The sequence below is a fragment of the Carassius gibelio genome, chromosome B19 (genome assembly GCF_023724105.1).
Source record: "Carassius gibelio isolate Cgi1373 ecotype wild population from Czech Republic chromosome B19, carGib1.2-hapl.c, whole genome shotgun sequence".
Classification (NCBI taxonomy): domain Eukaryota; kingdom Metazoa; phylum Chordata; class Actinopteri; order Cypriniformes; family Cyprinidae; genus Carassius; species Carassius gibelio.
In genome coordinates, this window is record NC_068414.1 from 1,208,306 (window position 1) to 1,230,163 (window position 21,858).

The 21,858-nt window shown below is 40.4% G+C and overlaps 3 protein-coding genes across 10 annotated transcripts in view; 1 reads left to right on the forward strand and 2 right to left on the reverse strand.

Moving 5' to 3' along the window:
* The window catches only part of LOC127978797 (growth hormone-inducible transmembrane protein), a 36,266-nt gene extending 22,376 nt beyond the window's left edge, over positions 1-13,890 (reverse strand). The window contains exons 1-9 of one of the 8 annotated variants that reach the window (XM_052583698.1): positions 13,747-13,808; positions 13,350-13,460; positions 13,162-13,252; positions 10,181-10,292; positions 6,870-7,011; positions 6,586-6,694; positions 6,217-6,405; positions 5,955-6,126; positions 5,387-5,821 (exon numbers count right to left, since the gene is read on the reverse strand). In XM_052583698.1, coding sequence (XP_052439658.1) covers positions 5,734-5,821; positions 5,955-6,126; positions 6,217-6,405; positions 6,586-6,694; positions 6,870-7,011; positions 10,181-10,292; positions 13,162-13,252; positions 13,350-13,448 — 1,002 coding nt within the window. In that variant the 5' untranslated portion in view covers positions 13,449-13,460; positions 13,747-13,808 and the 3' untranslated portion in view covers positions 5,387-5,733. Of the gene's footprint in view, positions 1-5,386; positions 5,822-5,954; positions 6,127-6,216; positions 6,406-6,585; positions 6,695-6,869; positions 7,012-10,180; positions 10,293-13,161; positions 13,253-13,349; positions 13,499-13,744 lie in introns of those variants that run through there. The other 7 variants (XM_052583706.1, XM_052583705.1, XM_052583702.1 and 4 more) reach the window with 7 other exon arrangements.
* Positions 1,905-5,251, reverse strand: LOC127978799 (cadherin-related family member 1-like). The gene is made up of 3 exons (XM_052583708.1): positions 3,866-5,251; positions 3,370-3,624; positions 1,905-2,722 (listed from the first exon to the last, which is right to left on the reverse strand). The coding sequence occupies exons 1-3, from the start codon at positions 3,893-3,895 to the stop codon at positions 2,246-2,248; spliced, it is 762 nt and encodes a 253-aa protein (XP_052439668.1). The 5' UTR covers positions 3,896-5,251; the 3' UTR covers positions 1,905-2,245.
* A 945-nt stretch (positions 13,891-14,835) lies between the features above and the next one.
* On the forward strand, positions 14,836-21,853 carry LOC127978796 (carbohydrate sulfotransferase 3-like; the record flags this gene model as incomplete). Its single annotated transcript, XM_052583697.1, has 3 exons — positions 14,836-15,741; positions 20,122-20,274; positions 20,746-21,853. Coding segments are annotated over exons 2-3 (1,188 nt in total), but the record flags the coding sequence as incomplete, so codon positions are not given.
* Between the last annotated feature and the right edge of the window lie 5 nt (positions 21,854-21,858).

The window sequence follows — 21,858 nt, forward strand, 5'->3', positions numbered from 1 at the left end:
GCTTGTTGTACGCTTCCCCAAACTTGTCCATCAATCAATCAATCACCTTTATTCATATAGTGCTTTAAACAAAATACATTGCGTCAAAGCACTGAACAACATTAATTTGGAAAACAGTGTGTCAATAATGCAAAGTGATAGTTAGAGGCAGTTCATCATTGAATTCAGTGATGTCATCTCTGTTCAGTTTAAATAGTGTCTGTGCATTTATTTGCAATAAAGTCAATGATATCACTGTAGATGAAGTGACCCCAACTAAGCAAGCCAGAGGCGACAGCGGCAAGGAACCGAAACTCCATCGGTGACAGAATGGAGAAAAAAACCTTGGGAGAAACCAGGCTCAGTTGGGGTCAGTTCTCCTCTGACCAGACGAAACCAGTAGTTCAATTCCAGACTGCAGCAAAGTCAGATTGTGCATGTCCATGACATGCAGAGTCCCACAAGGCTCCATTCTAGCACCGCTCTTGTTTAGCCTGTAAATGCTTCCACTAAGTCAAATCATGAGAGGGAACCAAATTGCCTATCACAGCTATGCTGATGATACCCAGATTTACCTAGCCTTTTCTCCAAATGACTACAGCCCCATTGACTCCCTCTGCCAATGCATTGATGAAATTAATAGTTGGATGTGCCAGAACTTTCTTCAGTTAAATAAGGAAAAAATGGAAGTTATTGCATTTGGAAACAAAGATGAAGTTTTTAAGGTGAATGCATACCTTGACTCTAGGGGTCAAACAACTAAAATCAAGTCAGGAATCTTGGTGTGATTCTGGAGACAGACCTTAGTTTCAGTAGTCATGTCAAAGCAGTAACTAAATCGGCATACTATCATTAAAAAAATGCCTTTATCACCAGCAGGGTGGACTATTGTAATGGGCTCCTCACTGGCCTTCCCAAAAAGAGCATTAGACAGATGCAGTTCATCCAGAACGCTGCTGCCAGGATTCTGACTAGAACCAGAAAATCTGAGCATATCACACCAGTCCTCAGGTCCTTACACTGGCTTCCAGTTACATTTAGGATTGATTTTTAAAGTACTTTTATACGTGTATATAAGTCACTAAATGACCTAGGACCGAAATATATTGCAGATATGTTCACTGAATATAAACCTAACAGAGCACTCAGATCATTAGGATCAAGTCAGTTAGAAATACCAAGGGTTCACACAAAACAAGGGGAGTCCTCCTTTACTTACTGTGCTGCCCGCAGCTGGAATCAGCTTCCAGAAGAGATCAGATGTGCTAAAACACTAGTCACTTTTAATTCTAGACTTAAAACCCTTCTGTTTAGCTGTGCATTTATTGAATGAGCACTGTGCAATGTCCGAACTGATTGCACTGATTGAGTTTTTTTTTTCTTTTTTTTTCATGTAAAATCATTTTCTAACTGTTCTTTAATTAAGTAAATGTTTTAATATTAAAAGTTAAAAAATTGCTCTTATTTTTCTAAATGATTATTTTGCTTACTTTTATCTAAAGCACTTTGAATTACCATTTTGTACGAAATGTGCTATATAAATAAACTTGCCTTGCCTTGAAAATGGCAATTGTACAGAGATGGTTTGTGTATAAGGTAGATGTAAATAACATATCAGCAAACAACACAATGGTGTTTAAACTAGACTTAAGTTGAGTCAGTAGTTCGCTTTGAAAAAAAAAAAAAAAAGAATCTATTCCTAAAGTATCTATTTTGTTTTTAATTGTTTTCCGTTGTTGGTGGAGTGTTATTTTGGTGTTCAGTCACTGAGGAGAGGCTACACCAGGTCCTAAAGATGGCGGCCACAACTAATAAGTCACATTACTGAAATCCATGAATAGTAAAGCGAACTCCTCGTGTCTATCTAGTCATGATGATGTATATACATTTACACTTTTTAGCAGGCAACTATTTTTACAGCTACATTATTGCAAGGCACGATTTATTACAATTACAAATGATTACATATAAATAAGTTTGTTGTTTTACTTGCATGCACACAGACTTAAAAAAAAAAAATTATACAAAAGACATTTTATATAAAATCATTCCTGAGATGTCCAGTCCACTCATTTTATCGCTTTTAACCACAGCCGTCTTTTTTTTTTTTTGTCTGGCAGTGCCAACAGATATGCGATAAAATTTCTAATTTAAGGCTGTATTATGTTGATTCTGGTACCCAAAATCACAACAAGTTGATATTTTAAGCTCCTTATGTTGCTGAATCTGTGCTGGGTTGAGTGGGCTGCCTCCAGCTCAATGTCCTTCAATCCCAAAAGATCTCTGAAACCCATCTGTGCTTCTGCCGGTCCTCCAGCTGGATCTGCGGCTGGTGTTTCTGGAGGCCAGGGACCTGGACACTGTGGGGACTGACCGCAACCGCTCGCTCGGCCGGGAGTGACCTGGAGACCGAGGTCAGAGCGCTAGGGGCTGACTGCTTGAGTCTGATGCTGCTGTGGTTGTTGCTTGTCTCTTCATCAGTGAAGAACTTTCCAAAGCTCTGGTCGCTCCATCTGAACTGTCCCCTGAAGGTCCAGCGGCACGACTCTTTGGGCCTCCTGCGACTGATGCGGCGTGCTGGCGTGATCCTGTTGGACTTTGTGTTGTGAAAGTAGATGATGGTGGAGATCATAACTGTCACCAAAACCAACATGGTATTGATGCTGACAGCCAGGCCAAGAGCTTTCATGGGATTGTTTCGGCTCTGCATTAGAAAAGTAGCCATGGGCCCTTTGAGCCGATTCTGAAAACACACACAAGTGTAAATAATTAGCACATGATGAACTTTCATTTTCTTCACATAAAGGTTACATACAGCCAAGTATGGTGACCCATACTCAGAATTTGTGATCTGCATTTAACCCATCCAAAGTGCACACATACACACACACCATGAACACACACCCGGAGCAGTGTACACATATATATATATACACACACACACACACACACACTGTGCACACACACCCGGAGCAGTGGGCAGCCATTTTATTCTGCGGTGTCTGGGGAGCAGTTGTGGGTTCAGTGCCTTGCTCAAGGGCACCTCAGTCGGGGTATTGCTGACCCAAGACTCAAAACCAGAACTTTAGAGTTAGGAGTCAAACGCTCTAACCACTAGGCCACAACTTCCAATAAACCACGGTGATCTATTTAATCATTACTACATAGAAGAAAAAGTACTGTGGATGAACTATGAAATAGTATGGTACTTCAATGGTAGTTCCATGTTTTTATACCAAGGAATTCACATCATAATTCAAAGTACTTGTGTTTTTGGACATTTACCATGATAGTAACATGGTATTCTCCTCAAAAAAAAAAAAAAAAGCAGATTAAAAGCTACTTTGATCCAACGGCGCACACAATAATCCTGACGTATTAACGTCTCACCGCTTCCGTGATGTTGATTTTCATGACCGCTGCTGTACTGAAGGATGGAGAGCCTCGATCACGAGCCTGGACAACCACTGACCACCGGCAGTCTTTATTTTTGGTGACGTTCTGCACAATCTCCATAGACTTGATGTACGGTTTTAGATTAATCTCTCCTGTGGACGTGTTAATGTCGAAGATGTTGTCTGGATCGGCTTTCATGATGGAATATTCAATCAGGTTATTGGGTTCCTCTGCATCCTCATCCAAAGCCTGAAAACAAACCAGAATCAGGTTCAAATAAGATCATTATATTCACAATCACACCATCAGTTAAAATATTGTTCAGTTAAACTGCTAACACCGATGCAGAACTTTAAGCTGGTTGAGGGATCATGGGAGTTCATGGCATCAGGCTTGATGCCAGATTTGGCTTTTGAATATTAGTCTCATCTACTGGGACCTAAGACAGATGGCGGTCCACAAAATAACAGTTTTGTTGGAGAACACAAACCTCTATTTTCACTGGCGACCCAATGATCATGGTCCTCTCCAGGAAGTTCTGGTTGAACTATTGTGGGTTTTCATTTTGATCCAGCACCGTGATAAAAACCTCCGTGAGGCTGTATTTGCCCTCAGTGTCTTCAGCTTTCACATAGAAATTATATTTTGACTTCACTTTAGCATCTAAAGAAACCCAGGGCTGTGTGTAAATGATCGCGGATGTGGGGAGAATGAGAAACCTGAAACAGCCAACAGTCAAAAAAGATTTAAACAGAACAATGATGTAGTTAACATCACAGATGTTGTTGAACTTATGCTTCTAGTTTGAGATGTGTCCAAATGTTGAGATTAACAAATCCTGCAGTGGATTTCAGTCCGGTTTCAGGCCCCACCATAGCACCGAAAACTGCACTTGTTAAAATTACAAATGACTTGCTTCTTGCGTCAGATCAAGGCTGCAGCTCATTGCTAGTTTAACTTGATCTTAGTGCAGCATTAGACACCATAGATCAGTGGTTTTCAGCCAGAGAGAGAGAGAGAGAGGTTGCGTGTATTCACGTCTGTGCGTTTATCTTTTTAGAGTGAGTTTACTTAAAAACATTGATTGTATCCTCTCATCAGTGGAAAATATAATGTAGCGATTCAGTATTTAAACTATTTAATAAAATTCGTGGGACAGCGTTGACCAGTTTATTTTCTCCTGTATGTGTGAGCTGTGCGATAGGGGAAGGGTTAATAGAATTGGGATTGGGCCTTTAGTTTTGGGATTTCCACAACTTCCCTTGATCATCCTCACAATTTATTGCTTGTAGCCATTTTGTCATACCGGTTCTGTATGTTTATTAGGAAGGATGTATAACTTCAATTCATAATTTGTTAGTTTATTGGAGGTACAGAAAACGACACCGCAACTCTTCTGCACGATTGTCCTGTGTATTTCAACTGGCACCAAGGCAATGTTTTCGAGACTTAGGTCTCTGCAGAGCAAAAGTGGGTGTTTATCACCATGTGGGTGTTTTGAAACTGCTGGGTGTTTCTGAATCATGCAATCTAAATGATCCCCCTTACCCAACCCCACCCCTAAACCTAACGTCACTATTACATCAACCAATCAGGTCTCATGGTGTAAAAACACCTTGATCTCGTAACTCTCCTCTCTGGATTATTAATCAGCATCAGAATACAGATGGAGACACAAGGATTATTCAGTAATCTCACTGTCATCTGCCGCTGGTCCGAGCACAAATAAAACATGAATGTCTGCCGATGGCCAGTTACTCTCAAAACAGCAGAAAACCGACTTCAGGGAAAAAATCTAAAGAATCAAAGGCTCTAACATCTGTGTAAAATAATCACACAACACTGAATTAAACTAAACAAAGAAAAAAATGAAATGGCAAGAAAACAGAACACACAAGGAATTTCTGTCTTGAGGATTCAACACCATCTGCTCTAGTTTAGTGTCTTCAGCTTGTACAGTGCCGAATATGTTAAAATTGTGATTGTTCTAAAGCAATAAACGTTAAAGATGTAGACTGAGATAGCACTAAAGTTTATTGAACAATGAACTCTAGATGATCACATTGACAAGTGTTTTCAGTGCAATAAGTCTGTTGTGATCTCTTACCTAAAATAAATATACAAAAATGTTTCTTATAATTACACCAGCTGTGGAAGACGATCTGCTTTAACCCTCATTTGATAGGACACATAAACTATAACAATTACCTTATACTGTTGGACATGTTTAAAATAAAATGAAAGCAATCCAAAGGGGTTTTCTGCTTTTAAACAAATAAATGCAAAATCAATTAGTAAACTTTATTCAGCTAAATCTTTCTCCTCCAGTCAGTGTCATGTCGTCTTGTCTCTTTATGGCTACTTTCTTCTGTTTCCGCCGCCGTTGGCTAGAATCATCACCAAACGCATGAAGATGTTGAGGGTGTCCATGTAAATGCCCATACACCTGGAAGAGCAGCGATGTTAGCAGACGCAGCACATATACTGCGTGTCGTTTAAATGATAGAAAGACTCAATTAAAAGAAACACATATTACAAAAGCACAAGTGACCGTTAGCTTGCACACAGAGAACACTTACGCATTAATGGGGTCATATTTCTGAACTCCGTAAAGAGGGTGTGTCTCGGCACGCTTGATGACTTTCTGTGTGTCATACAGCAGAAACAAGCTGAACAGGACCAGACCTCCATAAACCGCCACAGAGTACAGGCCGGCCCCGAAAGCCGAGGTGGGGGGCAGAAACATGGATCCTTTAGAGCGGAGAGGACAGAACACACTCCTGTAAAGTCTGTGAGATTAAACAGAAACACAATCTGCATCGGACTGTAAATGCTTCTCACCCAGAGACGAGGCGAACACCACACCGAAGCCCACGGCCAGCGGGCCGCCCATGCTCAGGAACTTCTCACTCGGGGCACACATGGCCACCGTCGACAGACCACCCACAATGCCTGCTGTGTACCAGGCTGCTCGAACCATCAGTGGGCCGCCCAGCAGAGTTAACGGAGCAATGACGGCACCCATCACACCTGCACACAGGGAACACCAGAGCTCTGCTTGTCTGTCCACACAGGACTCATAACTTCATGTGAGAGCTGTGTCTGTCTTTGGAAATGTTCTGCAGTGCTCAACCAAAGGAAAACATGCCCAGCAGAACCAGAAACACAGCCTGCAGTGCCCTCTAGAGGTCAGTTAAAGCAGCACTTTACCTGCGTGTAGAGCCCAGGCCAGGTGTTTCGGCATCGGACTGTGTTCATACGAGATCGATCTCACCAGCATCCCGGCGCCGATCATAGCAGCAAAGGTAGCACCGATAGCCTGTGGTTGATTGGGTTATCACAGCATTAAATATCAATGTGAATATTAAACTGTAAGCTCAATCATAACTATAATCGCTATGTAGATGCCTCACAATATGTTCTACCACTAAGATTTGTTATGAAGAGTGTATTTAAAGGGTGATGAATAAAAAGTTCTATGATCGTGTGTGTACCAGCCAGGATCCCCTCATCATGAGTCCCATGAGCGCCGGTGTCCTGCTGACCGCGACGGCCGAGAGCCCCGTCAGACCCACGCTGCCCGCAAAATACAGGTATGTGGAGTGAATCCTGTCCTTCACATACTGCGGCCAGATCCTGCAAACACACAGCTTCAGTCTGAGGAGCTCGTACAGAATATCTGCAATGTAAGCGTGTATATATGTTGACTATCAGACACATTAAATCCAGCTCAGCTGAGCTGATCGTAACGGATCTCATGAACACTAGCGCCGCTCCCTATACACAGTGTATGCTGTCTACATAGGGCACCAACTCCCGGGGGGGGCACTGTCCCAGTTGCTCAAAAAATATATTAAAGGTCCCGTTCTTCGTGATCTCATGTTTTAAACTATAGTTAGTGTGTAATGTTGTTGTTGTTGTTAGAGTATAAATAATATCTGTAAAATTCTAAAGCTCAAAGCCAAGCGAGATTTTTATTTAACAGAATTCGCCTACATCGAACGACCCGTTTGGACTACACCCCTTTAGTTCCTGCAGGAATGACGTCACTGAAACAGTTTTTTGACTAACCTCCGCCCACATGAATACACAAACAGGGGGCGTGGCCTTGTTGCGCTCCGATGGAGAAGAGGAAGAGCTGCGTTTGTGTTTGTCGTCGAAACGCTGTTATTTTCATCTCTGAGTCAAATGTTCTTTGTTTGGGCTTCCCAGGGACGCTGTACTTGGAGATTAATGGTTACAATTTATGTTTAACTCGGTTCCCGAAAATTGTAAAAGATGAACTTATTACACAAAGGGCAACACTGTTTAGATTTGTTAACTAGATGCTAGGGCTGTGCAAAAAAAACGAATGCGCTGTTCATGCGCATCTTGTCAGTAAAAACGCTCCTGTGATTATAAGCACATGCTCCTGCACACTGGCTTCCCAAAACTCTCAAAACATGTTTCCAGGAGGGCAGCGTGCGCTCAGCTGCTGTCAAATCACAGCACAGGAACCGCTGGCCCAATCAGAACTCGTTTCGTATTTCTGAAGGAGGGAATTTATAGAACAAGGAAGTCATCAGCCCGTTTTTATCAGTGAAAACAGCGGTATACAGAGAGGTGAATTTTTTTTTTTTTTTACACGTGAAACATGAACACGTTATATTTCACACTGTGAACACAATCAAAGCTTCAAAAAAAACAAAAACGTGATCTTTAATATTAACATATACATATAATATTAAAATCTAAAAATGTATTTTCTGATGAACGTAGTTTGCAGTAAACACACGTGACGCGTCAATCCCACATCGGCTCTCGCTCTCAACTCCTTTGCGGCTGAATACAATTTATCAACATAATTAATGTATAACTAAGCTATATCTGGGAAAAAACATCAGCTATGTGCGGTGCAGAGAAAAGAAAAATTTTAAAGTCCAAGATGAAGCCTGTGCATCACTTTCAGGTGGCTACGTTCATATTCCCGTGAATATGTTTGGACTGTGTACGTTGGTAACGTGTTTTAATGTCTGTAATAATTTCTCCACTAACAATGCATTTGAATTAATATTCTACTTTTCATGACTTAAAATGTATTATATAAAAACAGTGATGCAATAATGATTGGTTAATTAATAAAATCATATGGTTTTATGGAATAACACTGTTAAAATATAATGTAATACAAAATAAACAATTTTCATTATTACAAATGCTTGCAAAGGGCAACAGTGGCATGTTATTGACTAAACATTTAATTCAAATATCCACTTAATTTTTTCCACCTTTATTTTAAAGGAATGCTACAGATTCTTTAATGTCTTCAACAAAAACGTGGACATCACAACCCTTACCAAAATTAACCATGGTTTCATTCTAGTTAACATTTTATTTTGTGTGACTTCTGAATGCTTGACTATAAAATCAATCAGACAACTGTATTAATAAAATCATATCCATAGGTAATAGGGCTGGGATAAATGATTATTTTTTTAACTATTAATCTAGCGATAATTTTTTCGATGCATCGATTAATCTAACAATTAACTTTTTAGACTGATTTTGATTATCTCCCCATTAATTGACTACTAACAATTTATACATGTTGATAAAAAACACAAATTCCTTAACATTGCAATATATGTTTCTTGCTCTTAAAATTAGAAAATAAAAGACTGCATTACTTTGCACTTGTATAGAGATAGCATTCAATAAAACCTTGAAGCCTTGAAAACACACAGCTTACTGAAACAAGCTTACTGAACACATAGGGCCTAGCTTACTGAAAAAAAGTTCTTCTTTCAGATGAAAATAACAACAACTTGATGTCTAGCATCAATAAAAAAGGTCACCCAAAATACTTGTTTAGAGCAATTGAAAGAATACAGTAACCAATGTAAGCTTGAGGACTTTACGCTAATACAGAGAGTGCTTTTCCAAAAAAAAAAAATTAACAGTGGGAGCCAGCAGCCTGTCATGGAGAGAAAAAAAAATCTCTGAATGCTCCACGTGAAACTTTGGCGTTCCGCCCTTTTTCTATCGTGTCTAATGATTTTGGTTAATATGCACGAGAGAGAGAGAGAGAGAGAGAGAGAGAGAGAGAGAGAAAGAGAGAGAAAGAGAGAGCTCGTGTAGTTTGAAGACTGTGAGTGCGCGCGCAGCCGGGGCTTTCTCTCGTACGCGCTCTGTCAGACGCAGCGATCAAATAAGGCTTTGACAGCCGCCAAAAAAAAAAGATCAATGCAGAAAAACCCCTGGATTGGTTATATAACGTTGGACAGAATGTTGATACGGTCATCGCGTATATTCAGCGCACATAAGGTAAACATTTTTTAGAGAAATAAAAACAGGTCGACGAATCAATGCGCATATTTTGCGAAGACGTATTCTTTGCGTCGACGTCATCGATGACCTCGATGCGTTGTCCCAGCCCTAATAGATAATTGTACAGAGCTACAATTGTAATCTATAATAATACAATTTAATTTCAATTTATTTATTTACTTTATTAAAATTCTATTTTGAGCACTTATAGTAGGTTTTAGTTTTTTTGTGTTTGATGGAGGAGAATGGAGCACAACAATACTATTCTGCTTAGGACACCCATCTGGCCAGCAATGACATGATTATAAAACTGTTAACATGAGAAGTATCAACTTTCCTCTGCAGAGATCGAACTGAACTGCTTCGTAGTGAATCAGAGACTATAGGATTACACCAGTCACCACCAAGATCAGAGAAGAGCCGCTGGTTCACAGACAGGATCATTTTAATAATCAGGTGAATCTGATGTAGAGTGTTTGAATGTAAAGGTGATTCTTACACTGCTTTCTCGATGGCTCCCATCTCATTGGACATCCCTAAGCCGTAATAACACAGAGCTCCGAGTCCGACGGCTGCGCCTCCAGCGAGGACGATCCGGCCCATGCTGTCGACTGCAGAGAAGACAATCACAAACACAGAGGCGCCCAGGGACATAAATATAAATATCCTTTACATATTTAGAGTTTGAAACTTTAGAGGTTTAGAGACATCTCAGCTGATCCGATCACAAGCAGCAGATCCAGCTGAGAACAGCGTCTAAAGCATTTAGCACAAGATTACTTTATCTTAGTCCAGTGTTAAGACTTAAGCCTGGCTCACACTACAGGATTTTTAGCCCGATTTCATGTTCCCGAGAATCTGAGCAAACATCTTGTTGAGCTCCTCGATCTGTCCCGATGTTCGGCGCAGATGATCTGGTAATGTGAGGCGTTCACCGATCGAATCTTGCACCTCTCGATCTGCTCGCACACAAATCAGGGCAGCCCTGATTAATTTCAAACATGTTTAATATTTAGGAATTAAATCGGGATGGTGATGGATATATGATCACGTCAGTACTTTCACAGCCAATACCCAAAACCACACAACAGCTGATGTGCGGCTCCGTTGGATAGGAGAGACATAGGAAACTGTTTCTGGACATTTTGTAGTAACACTACTGTCTGTATAATGTGTTGGAAAAGCATCACAACCGTAAGGAGAAAGAGAAGCGCTGGAGTGAAATGCCCCGGGTAAGTGCAGAAAGCTACTAGCATGCTAGCTAACATATGTAAACATTAATATCAGTGACGATCTGCTGTGAGATCACGTGAGGCTCCCTCTGGGAAGATCATCTTAATAATATCTTGTAGTGTGTGCATGTTTAAAGGGGGGGTGAAACACTATTTCATGCATACTGAGTTTTTTACACTGTTAAAGAGTTGGATTCCCATGCTAAACATGGACAAAGTTTCAAAAATTAAGTTGTACGTTTGAAGGAGTATTTCTGTTCCAAAAATACTCCTTCAGGTTTGTCACAAGTTTGGGAAAGTTTTTTTCGAGTATGGCTCTGTGTGACGTTAGATGGAGCGGAATCTCCTTATATGGGTCCTGAGGCACTTCTGCCGGAAGAGCGCGCTCCCGTATAGCAGAGCACTGAGAGCACAACAGACTTCACTGATCAGAGCGAGAGCGTCGCCAAATGTCACAAAAGAAGTGTGTTTTTGGTTGCCAGGGCAAGACAACCCTGCACAGATTACCAAAAGAGAAACAGCATTAAGGGACCAGTGGATGGAGTTTATTTTTACAGAGCATCAACGGAGTTGTGCAAGTGTTTGTGTTTGTTCCCTGCATTTCGAAGATGCTTGTTTTACAAACAAGGCCCAGTTTGACGCCGGATTTGCACATCGTTTATTTCTTAAGGATGATGCAGTCCCAACGAAAAAGGGTCACGATCGTGTGTTGGAACCGCAGGCGGTGAGTAAAACTGCTTTCCTCACGGTGTCACAGTTTCCTAACGCTCTCAACGCAAAAGCCTACTGGCGCTCGTGATTCTTTAGCTCCGCCCACACGTCACGCCTCCAGGCGCTCGTGTTTTTCCGGGAAAAATCGGTACAGACTATCTTTCTCTTATGAATATAATAAAACTAAAGACTTTTTGGAGTTATGAAGGATGCAGTACTACTCTATAGGTACTCAAGATTAACAGGATATTGAGTGAAAACGATCATCCCCCCCCCCCCCCTTTAAGGTTTCAGGGAAGGTAATCTGTAAAGATTCTCCTCATGTGTGTGCTGCAACCAGATTTCAAAATCAGTTATGATTTTAAAACTCCTGTAGTGTGAGCACGGCCTAAGAGTTTCCGTCCACAATCTAAAGACACAAAGAACAGGTGCAAGTCTGAACGTGTGTTGAAGCAGAAAAGCTAGTTCATGCATTCATGACCTCTAGACTGGACTATTGTAATGCACTTCTAGGTGGTTGTCCTGCTTCTTCAATAAACAAGCTACAGGTCGTCCAAAATGCAGCAGCTAGAGTCCTTACCAGGTCAAGAAAATATGATCATATTACCCCAATTTTACAGTCTCTGCACTGGCTACCTATTAAGTTCTGTATCAGTTACAAATGATCATTACTTACCTATAAGGCCCTAAATGGTTTAGCTCCTGCGTACCTAACTAGCCTTCTACCACGCTACAACCCATCACGCACCCTAAGGTCACAAAACGCTGGACTTTTGGTCGTTCCTAGGATAGCGAAGTCCTCTAAAGGAGGTAGAGCTTTCTCACATGTGGCTCCCAAACTCTGGAATAGCCTTCCTGATAATGTTCGGGGTTCAGACACACTCTCTCTGTTTAAATCTAGATTAAAAACGCATCTCTTTCACCAAGCATTCGAATAATGTATCTCTTAAATTGTGACTGCAGTTCAGTTGCATCTGATCAACAAAACTAATTAATTTATACTTTGTTAGAACAGCAGCTATGCTAACGATATCTCTATTTGTTTCTATGTTTTGTGTCTGGATCCAGAACACATGGGAAGAGATGATGCTGACCCTGAATCAACAAACAGAACTAACAAATATTCTACAAGTGTGACTGCATCATATAATAATTGCTGTAAATAGGGTTCATCATCTGGTTGATTGTCTTGTATACATTTTTCTGAAAAATCCTGTCATATGCATACAAACAGACAGTCACCACTTATAAGCTACTACTAAATATCATAGAAATGTCATTTTGTGTGTTTGATCGTTCTAATCCAATGAGCATGAGCTGACATGATTTTATTTTGCTGGTAAATGCTGTAGAGTATTTTAGCACAGCATTTCTAACCAGCATGCAGAACCTGTCTATCTCAAACAAGCCTAACAACTCTTGATTAGACACATGGTTTCACCGAGACACACACGAACAGCACTAAAAACCTCATAATTTTACATGCATAAATGTCCAGAAAACTGTCTTTATAAAAGGACATGTTAATAGAATTCACTTTTAATTGCCGTGTCTGTAGTAGGCTGAAACGCTTGATCTTTGACCGTCTTGCTCCGGCGAAATCCCAGTCTTGTCTTGGTGGAATAACCCTGATCAAAAACAACATGAAACACAACACATGATCAGAACACAGCGCTCCAGTGAGGCTCTTATCTGGCTGACAGCAGCACAAGAGAGGTTTGTTACCTGCTGTGGTCTGATCTGAGCTGGACCGGACTTCATCAGGGCTGACCGCAGGCCCAGCACAGGGACTGACCGAAGGCATGACAGGCGTGTGACCAGCATCTCTGACCAGTACTGAGTCCAGGCAGGAGGACATGAAAAACAGACAGAAACTAGAGCTAATTATCATTCCTTAAGAACAGAAAAACAAAGATATTTTCACATTCGCGTGAAGCAGAGTGAATACAGCTGCTAAACAGGACAAGAGGGCGATTTTATGCAACAAACGTTACAAACTCAAGAACGAGCAGAGGATCTTCACTGCTATCAGTGTTTGCCTAAATATGAGTCCAGCGAATAATCATGTAGAATGACATTTACATTTTTCGTTTTGTAAAACATTATATTAAGTAAAACTCACCAGTTGGTTTGTTATCTAATTTCACCTTTCAGATGCGTCTTCACCAATGACGCAACAAACCGTAAACAAGTTCCTGAACGTTCCTGAGCGTGACGTCACAGTCCGGCGACAGCCACGCAATGCACTATGGGTCTTGAAGTTTGGACTTCTTCTGCTTTGACAAACGGTCTACATTTTGTTAATTTTTTTAGAGTTAGCTTTTAAATTAATTTATGTACGTTTGTTTATACTATTTTTTAATTATTAATCACATACTAGAAAAATTATACTTAATAAACAAGTAAACTAATGGTATGATACTGTTAAGACTGAACAATATTGGATTTAAAAATGATGTATGAATACCGAATATTGTTGCAACTTTTTGTTTTTGTTTTGATCATTCCCAATAAACAAAGAAAAAAGCCATATCATTCCAACATAATATTAATTTTTAAAATGAATATTCCATTAAACTATAATACTGAAACCTTTTCGAGCAAGTAGCCACACTTTCTCCCACAATGTAAATGGTATTCGATTATTCCGATAAATTAATAAACACCCCAAAAAATGATTAAGGGAAGTCTATTATTATTATTATTATTTATAGAAAGAAAATGCATATTTTACCGAGCTGTCATACACTTTTGCACTGTGTTGGTGCTCCTGTAGTAAAATATGTTGTTGTTGTTTTTTCTTTTGGTTGTAATATTGAAATATGTAGAATGTTGAACAGGCGCGGGGGCGCGCACGTCGCGGTGACGCAGCGGCGGTGTTTGTGTCTCTCGGAGTCAGACTCGCTCCGCTGATGAGGCGCATCTGTCTCTCAGCGCGTTGCTTTTAAAGAAAACGTATTTCGATCCACAAATACACTACATCAGTGAGTTTATTTTGCATTCTCGATCCATTTTAGATGTTTGTGTAGGTATATGCTTGATTTAATAGTCTTAATTGGTTACAGAGCGGGACGTGAATGATTATTAAATGATGGATTCGATTTTTTTAAATACTGAATTTTTCACACCGTGATCTGCATTTTAGTGGGGGGTTTTTTTCCATCAAGTGAACGAGGAAACTAATGAACGCGGAAATATAATGGTACAGTATCATTGTGCTTTATTTTATTCCGTTGTCATATCAGAATGATTATGAATGACTTTCGATGTGTTTCTTGTTGGCTGATATAATAGTTGAATGACGTCATTCAAGTAAGTGATGTATGTAATGTTTCGTAAGTGAGTCAATGTATCGCGTGTCGGTGATTGCGACTGATGCTGTAACACATTTGTAGATTTATTACTGCATCACTATCAATCCACTGTATGAATATAATCATAGCGCTGTGTGATTTGTCGAGGGCTCCTTTCTGCTGAAATGCTGTGCGTGTTTCTCGCAGGTCTTTAGTTGATTCTGATCAGATGAAGTGCTGTTAACTGAAGGGTTCGCTGTGTCAGTCTCTCTAGTATGTGTGTGAGGAATGTGTCACGAGTGTGAGATGAAGAACAGCTTTCAGGTCTTTTACATGATGATAATCTATGATCATTTACTTTTGACCAGCAATCTAAATATGACTGTGAATAATGCAGGAACATGGTGAAGATCTCCTGTTTTGTTAAGGTTTGTATTCTGGTTATTACATGCACGTAGATGATTACTGCCAATAAACAAGAATAGAAACACAGAAGCATTTTAGGTGATTTTTTGGTGCTGTTTCCAGTTAGTTCAGGGTTTGTTTAGAAGACTAGAGATGAAAGAGTCACAGAGACAGCGTGGGAAAATGAGTGTTCACTCGCATAAATACATGAAATGATTTGATCAGAGTTTTGGTGGTGATGTAAAGGTTTTTTGAGTCTAATTTGTGGCTCAGGTTAACAGTGCAAGACAGAACTTGCCTCCTAACCACCGTCTGCTGGCCGGACAGCTTCTCTCTCTGCCTCATTCAGTACTGTGTAATTATCCCACACACGGTCACAAACATCCCTGCTGTAGAGGAATGGTTATAGTGTCCTGAAGGTGAGAGTCTTTGAATGTTTGCACATCTATACCCCGGCTCATAAATCCCAATGACATACTAATTATACATCATTTAAATACTACTTTACTCATACTGTTGACACATACTACTGTACTGTATGTGATGCTGTACTTTCATGTTGTTCCAATGTCAGTTTTTTGTTTTGTTTTTTCCACAAAGACTTTAAACTGCTTCTTCATTAGAGCAATTGACTATCTGGGACACTGAATTCAGCGGGTTTGATCTCTGCTCAGAGCTCTTGAAACTGGAATCTTACTGAAACACATTTATTTCTTTAAATAACAGACTACAGAGGATTTACTCCGTCTGAACCTATAAGTGTTGAGTCAATGTGTCTGGGATGATGCTGTAATATCTGCTGCCAAACATGTTTTTATCACCAGTATAATAGCAAATTTATGCCATCTATGCACAGACACATAAAATGTAAAGATTTGTTAGACAATCTAGACAATTCATACCTCAACTGTGTGCATAAAAGAAAAAGATAAAACTGTAGAGGTGTAATCAGTCGATTTCACATTTAGCTGTACTGTGGCTTTAAGGCAATATCTCCGTCACAGTTGCTGTTTAGTGTATGAATGGTTTTTTGTTGTTGTTCTGTGTCTGTTTGCAGTTTCAGAAATTTCTTTGAAAAATCACAGCAAATGTTGCTTATCAAAGTTTTTTTTTTTTTTACTGTAAAGGTATTTTTCAAATCATGGTGAGGTGGAATCAGTTTAAACACCTCAACCATTTCTGAAAACCATTCAGATTTCTGTAAGTCTGACTTACTGAAGGTACGATAAAGTCTCATTTGTTAACATTAACATGAACTAACTGTGAGCATTATCATTTTTACTGGAATTATTAACCTTAGTTAATGTTAGTTAAACAAATACTTCATCCCAAAATGAAAATGTTGTCATTAATCACTTACCCCCATGTCGTTCCAAACCCATAAAAGCTTTGTTAAACAATCTAAGATATTTTGCAACCCTCTACATTGCGAGTAAATCACTCGTATATTGTGAATAAATTTTACTCTGGTGACTAAATTATGTCTATTGTTAGCCATTGGCTAATAAATTCTTACATTTTACTCGCCAGTGTGTGTATGTTTAAGGCTATTATAAGATTAGCACATTATCACTCACTGAACGTAGAGCGATCTGTACTAATGGATGCACAGTGCACCTGTATTTGACGCTCCGTAAACTCTGTGTGAAGGACGCTCTGAAGCCGTCGCTTTGCTGATAGTGCTGTTTCTCACACATGCAGACAGAGAGAGCGAGGGTCTTACCACACTAAATCGATGCACTAAATGCAAGCTATATTCTCTATTGGATTTTCCCAACAAAATAATGGAGCAGAAGATATACTGGTTACTCCTGTAGTGGGCGGAGCTAATGCGAGAATGACAATTTCATTGGCTGGCGCTCATCTATTACCATCCCTGTTTTGATTTCAGCAAATCAATTTAACCGAGCGCAGACAACGTGATTAATATTCATGAACCCAGCAGGTCATCAATCCATAGTGCATTGTATATTGTTAGTATGGTAGTAGAATTAGTAGTAGTATTATCTTTAATAATAATTAATATGATCTATTACTTTTTTTTTTTTTACAGAAACCCTTAATGACAAACAATATCTTAAGCATCACCACCAGTCTTAAGTTTAGTTAAAATGACAAATATGCATTCATACTTGTACATGGTTACCAAGTTTTAGTTCTAATCACTAAAGTTATATCATTAAATAGCACTTAATACCATAATATAATGCTTGACTGACTGATTAAGAAGCTAAGATTTAAGAAGCTGTGCCATTTTACAAAGATAAGCTGATTGGAATCATATATGTAAGGAATAATTGACGACGGGCTGTTGAATTATTAGAAAAATAATGCACCCCGAGGTGGTGATGCGGTCACGAAGCGAATTTGACTATTTCTTTCGCATCTCATCCAATGCCTTTTTCGCTACTACCAAAACGTTGTTAACCTGGCAATGGAGGCTTGAGCCATTGATAGCATTCTAATGCAGTTATTAATGAAGTTATTAGAGAGTGAGAGCGACAGACACACACACACACACAGAGAGAGAGAGCTTATGTGAATTAGTCTAACGTACCTCTGTGCGTCTCTAAACACTCTTCTGCTGCAGCGACTGTAAACGTCGCTGTTATTACACCGCTAGTGAGAAACGTCATCTGTAGTCTTTAAGTTGCTACACTATATACAGTGGATATGGAAAGTATTCAGACCATCTTACATTTTTCACTCTTTGTTATGTTGCAGCCATTTGCTAAAACTATTTGAGTTCATTTCTTTCCTCAGTAACGTACACACAGCATCCCATATTGACAGAAAAACACAGAATTGTTTAATGTTTCTGATTGGACTTGATTAGGAAAGCCACACACCTGTCTATATATGAGCTTACAGCTCACAGTGCATGTCAGAGCAAATGAGAATCATGAGATCAAAGGAACTGTCTGAAGATCTCAGAGACAGTATTGTGGCAAGGGCACAGTGTCCTCCATGATCCTTAGATGGAAGACGTTTGGGAAGACCAGAACCCTCCCTAGAGCTGGCCGTCCAGCCAAACTGAGCTATCAGGGGATAAGTATGTGTGGAGAACACCAGGCGCTGCTCATTACCTGTCCAATACAGTCCCAACAGTGAAGCGTGGTGGTGGCAGCATCATACTGTGGGGGGGTTTTCAGCTGCAGGGTTAGGACGACTGGTTGCAATCGAGGGAAAGATGAATGCGGCCAAGTGCAGGGATATCCTGGACGAAAACCTTCTCCAGAGTGCTCAGGACCTCAGACTGGGGCGAAGGTTCACCTTCCAACAAGACAATGACCCTAAGCACACAGCTAAAATAACGTGGCTTCACAACAACTCCGTGACTGTTCTTGAATGGCCCAGCCAGAGCCATGACTTAAACCCTATCGAGCATCTCTGGAGAGACCTGAAAATGACTGTCCACCTACGTTTACCATCTAACCTGACAGAACTGGAGAGGATCTGCAAGGAGGAATGGCAGAGGATCCCCAAATCCATGTGTGAAAAACTTGTTGCACCTTTCCCAAAAAGACTCATGGCTGTATTAGATCAAAAGGGTGCTTCTGCTAAATACTGAGCAAAGGGTCTGAATACTTAGGACCATGTGATATTTCAGTTTTTCTTTTTTAATAAACGTGTAAAAATGTTGTGTTTTCTGTCAATATGGGGTGCTCTGTGTACATTAATTACAAACAAAAATTAACTGAAATAATTTTAGCAAACGGTGTACACTTTTCTGTGTCAGCCGTGACACAAGAATATGCTGTTTTCGCTCAGATCGAAGTGTAAATGCATACAGAAAACTTATCCTTGTATGAGGCTTTTGAACTGAGCGCTCTCCAAAACACACACACACACACACATTATCAAAATAAGCAATAATTGTTCTTCTTTTATATACGGAGGTACAACCATGTGCATACTAAAAAAATGACACAGTCGAGCACAAACACAATCAAACAGGTTCACCTTGTTGTAAAGTGTTACCCAGATTTCTGTTGTTTGTATTATTATTATTATTATTATTATTATATATTATTATTTATATTATTGAGTGTCTTTATATTTTAGTGTTTATAGCTATTAATATATAGCTTTTAATTTAGACCCCACCCAGCATCCTCTACTGTGACGTCAGTATTTCATGATTCACAGTGTGTGATAATTAGTTGTGTTTACTCACTATTATTATTACTACTTCTTTGTCTTCTGCTTCCAGAGCAAAGTTCAGTAAGTCTTTATCCAGTATGTTGTGCTGTGAATATTTATTAAACTATGCAGAGTTCATAACTGTATAAAAACAGTGTAGAAACAGCATAGAAATGCAGCTGAATTGACTCCATATGAATGGCCTGCACATCGCTCATAAAACTACACTTACAAACACATCCAAGTCCACTTTTCTTTCATGTGATTTGTCTTTTTCTACCTCATCAAGAGACTTATTCTGATTATTTATGAAAGCCAAACCTGCTGTTATATGTCAGACTGTAAAGCATAACTCATATATAACATTTGACAATGCTATTAATAATATAAAACACATTTAAACAAATGCTACAAACTATGCTCCTGTATATTCTTGCAATCATACGAGACCTAAGAATAATTATCTACAGTAACTACTGACAGACTATCCGTGACTGCAATGAGACTGATTGAATTAATGATTACACACATGCTATAAAAAGGAAATACTTTTAAATCAGATTTATTTGTGGGTATGAAGTGGAGAATAAATCTAGATTAGTGTGGTTTTACAGGGTTTGTCATGACTCATGTGTCGTGTGTGTGTTTTATTTCAGAGTCCAACCAGAGGAAAAATATGAAGGAATGATCTGAGAGTGAATTACCCACTGAACACAATCACGCACAAGAATGCGCATTAAATATACCATTTCTATCATCTTTATTGTGGCTCTGGTCATCATAGAAAAGGAAAACAACATTATTTCAAAGTAGGTAGTTTTCTTACTCTCCTCGTCTGTTTGTTCCTCTGTATGTGTGACACCTTTGTGTTTGATTTGGTGATGCAGTGGAGGATTACATTTATCTGAATAACAGTCAGAAAACATTCAAATCAAAGCTTGTCAGTTGAGTTATTAATTTTGCTGTGTACACATTTTGTTCTTAGAGTAATTGCTTCTTTGAGAAGAGTATAGACATTAAAGGAATAGTTCCATTGAAAATTAAATCATTATTTATTCTTCTTGTACCAAACTCTTATAACTTTTTTGGAAAGAACACAATTTTGGAGACAATCTGACTCATTGAATGGACAAAAAATGGTTAGTGTGTTTTGCAGATGAAAGGAAGTCATACACATTTGGAAGGACATGAGGGAGAATAAAGAATGACAGAATGATAATTTTTGGGTGAAATGTCCCTTTAGCACTAAAAGCTTTATCCACTTTCTTTTTCCTTTTTAGGGTGTCTGATAAACTGAGCCCCAGACTGACCCCGCTGCTGATGCTCAGTGCTTCTCTCCTGTCTGCTGCACAGCACAATGTCTCGACGGACAGCTCGGCCCATCAACACCTGAGTAGTCTGCAGAACTCGACTCAGAGCATCCAGCTGAGCGCGGCGTCCGCAGCCGGAGGACGTAAACACATCCTTCTGCTGGCCACGACTCGCACCGGCTCCTCGTTCGTGGGAGAGTTTTTTAACCAGCAGGGCTCCAGCATGTTTTACCTGTTCGAGCCGCTGTGGCACGTGGAGCGCATGCTGACGGTCGAAAGCGGTGGCACCAACGCGTCGGTCGCGGGGCCAGCGTATCGAGACGTGCTGCGACAGCTGCTCCTGTGTGACTTCTCACTGCTGGAGAGCTTCATCGAGCCACCACCGCAGGATCATGTTACCCCTGCGCTCTTCCGGCGCGAGTCCAGCCGCTCACTGTGCGAGGATCCTGTCTGCACGCCACTGGTCAGGAAGGTGTTTGAGCGATACCACTGCCGTGAGCGCCGCTGTGGGCCGCTCAACCTGACGCTGGCCGCTCAGTCCTGTGCACACAAGCAGCATCGTGCCATCAAGTCCGTCCGTGTGCGGCAGCTGGAGACACTCCGGCCGCTGGCAGAGGACCCCAGGCTCGACATGACCTTCATTCAGCTGGTCAGAGACCCTCGCGCCGTCCTTGCCTCACGCATGGTGGCCTTCTCCAGCAAGTATGACGTTTGGAAGCGTTGGGCCATGGATGGAGACCTTCCGGTGGACGAGGATGAAGTAAGGAAGCTCAAAGGAAACTGTGACAACATCCGCATGTCTGCTGAGATCGGACTGAAGCAGCCACCGTGGCTTCGTGGGCGCTACATGCTAGTGCGCTACGAAGACATTGCGCGATTCCCCATGCGCAAAGCTGCAGAGATGTATGACTTCATAGGCATTCCCTTCACTGCAAAGGTGGAGGAGTGGATCCTAAAAAATACCCAAGCATCTAAGGAGGTCAGTGGAGTTTATTCCACCCAAAAGAACTCCTTGGAGCAGGTGGAGAAATGGAGGTTTAGCATTCCCTTCAAACTTGTGCAGCTGGTGCAAAAAGTGTGCGG

What these genes read in the sequence shown, in the direction of transcription:
- LOC127978799 (XM_052583708.1), bottom strand. Translation starts at nt 3,895, where the DNA reads ATGATCATTGGGTCGCCAGTGAAAATAGAG. An exon ending in GGTCGCCAGTGAAAATAGAG is followed by an intron (nt 3,625 to 3,865) that starts GTTTGTGTTCTC and finishes GTTTGTTTTCAG; the next exon opens with GCTTTGGATGAGGATGCAGA. An exon ending in AAATCAACATCACGGAAGCG is followed by an intron (nt 2,723 to 3,369) that starts GTGAGACGTTAA and finishes GTGTGTTTTCAG; the next exon opens with AATCGGCTCAAAGGGCCCAT.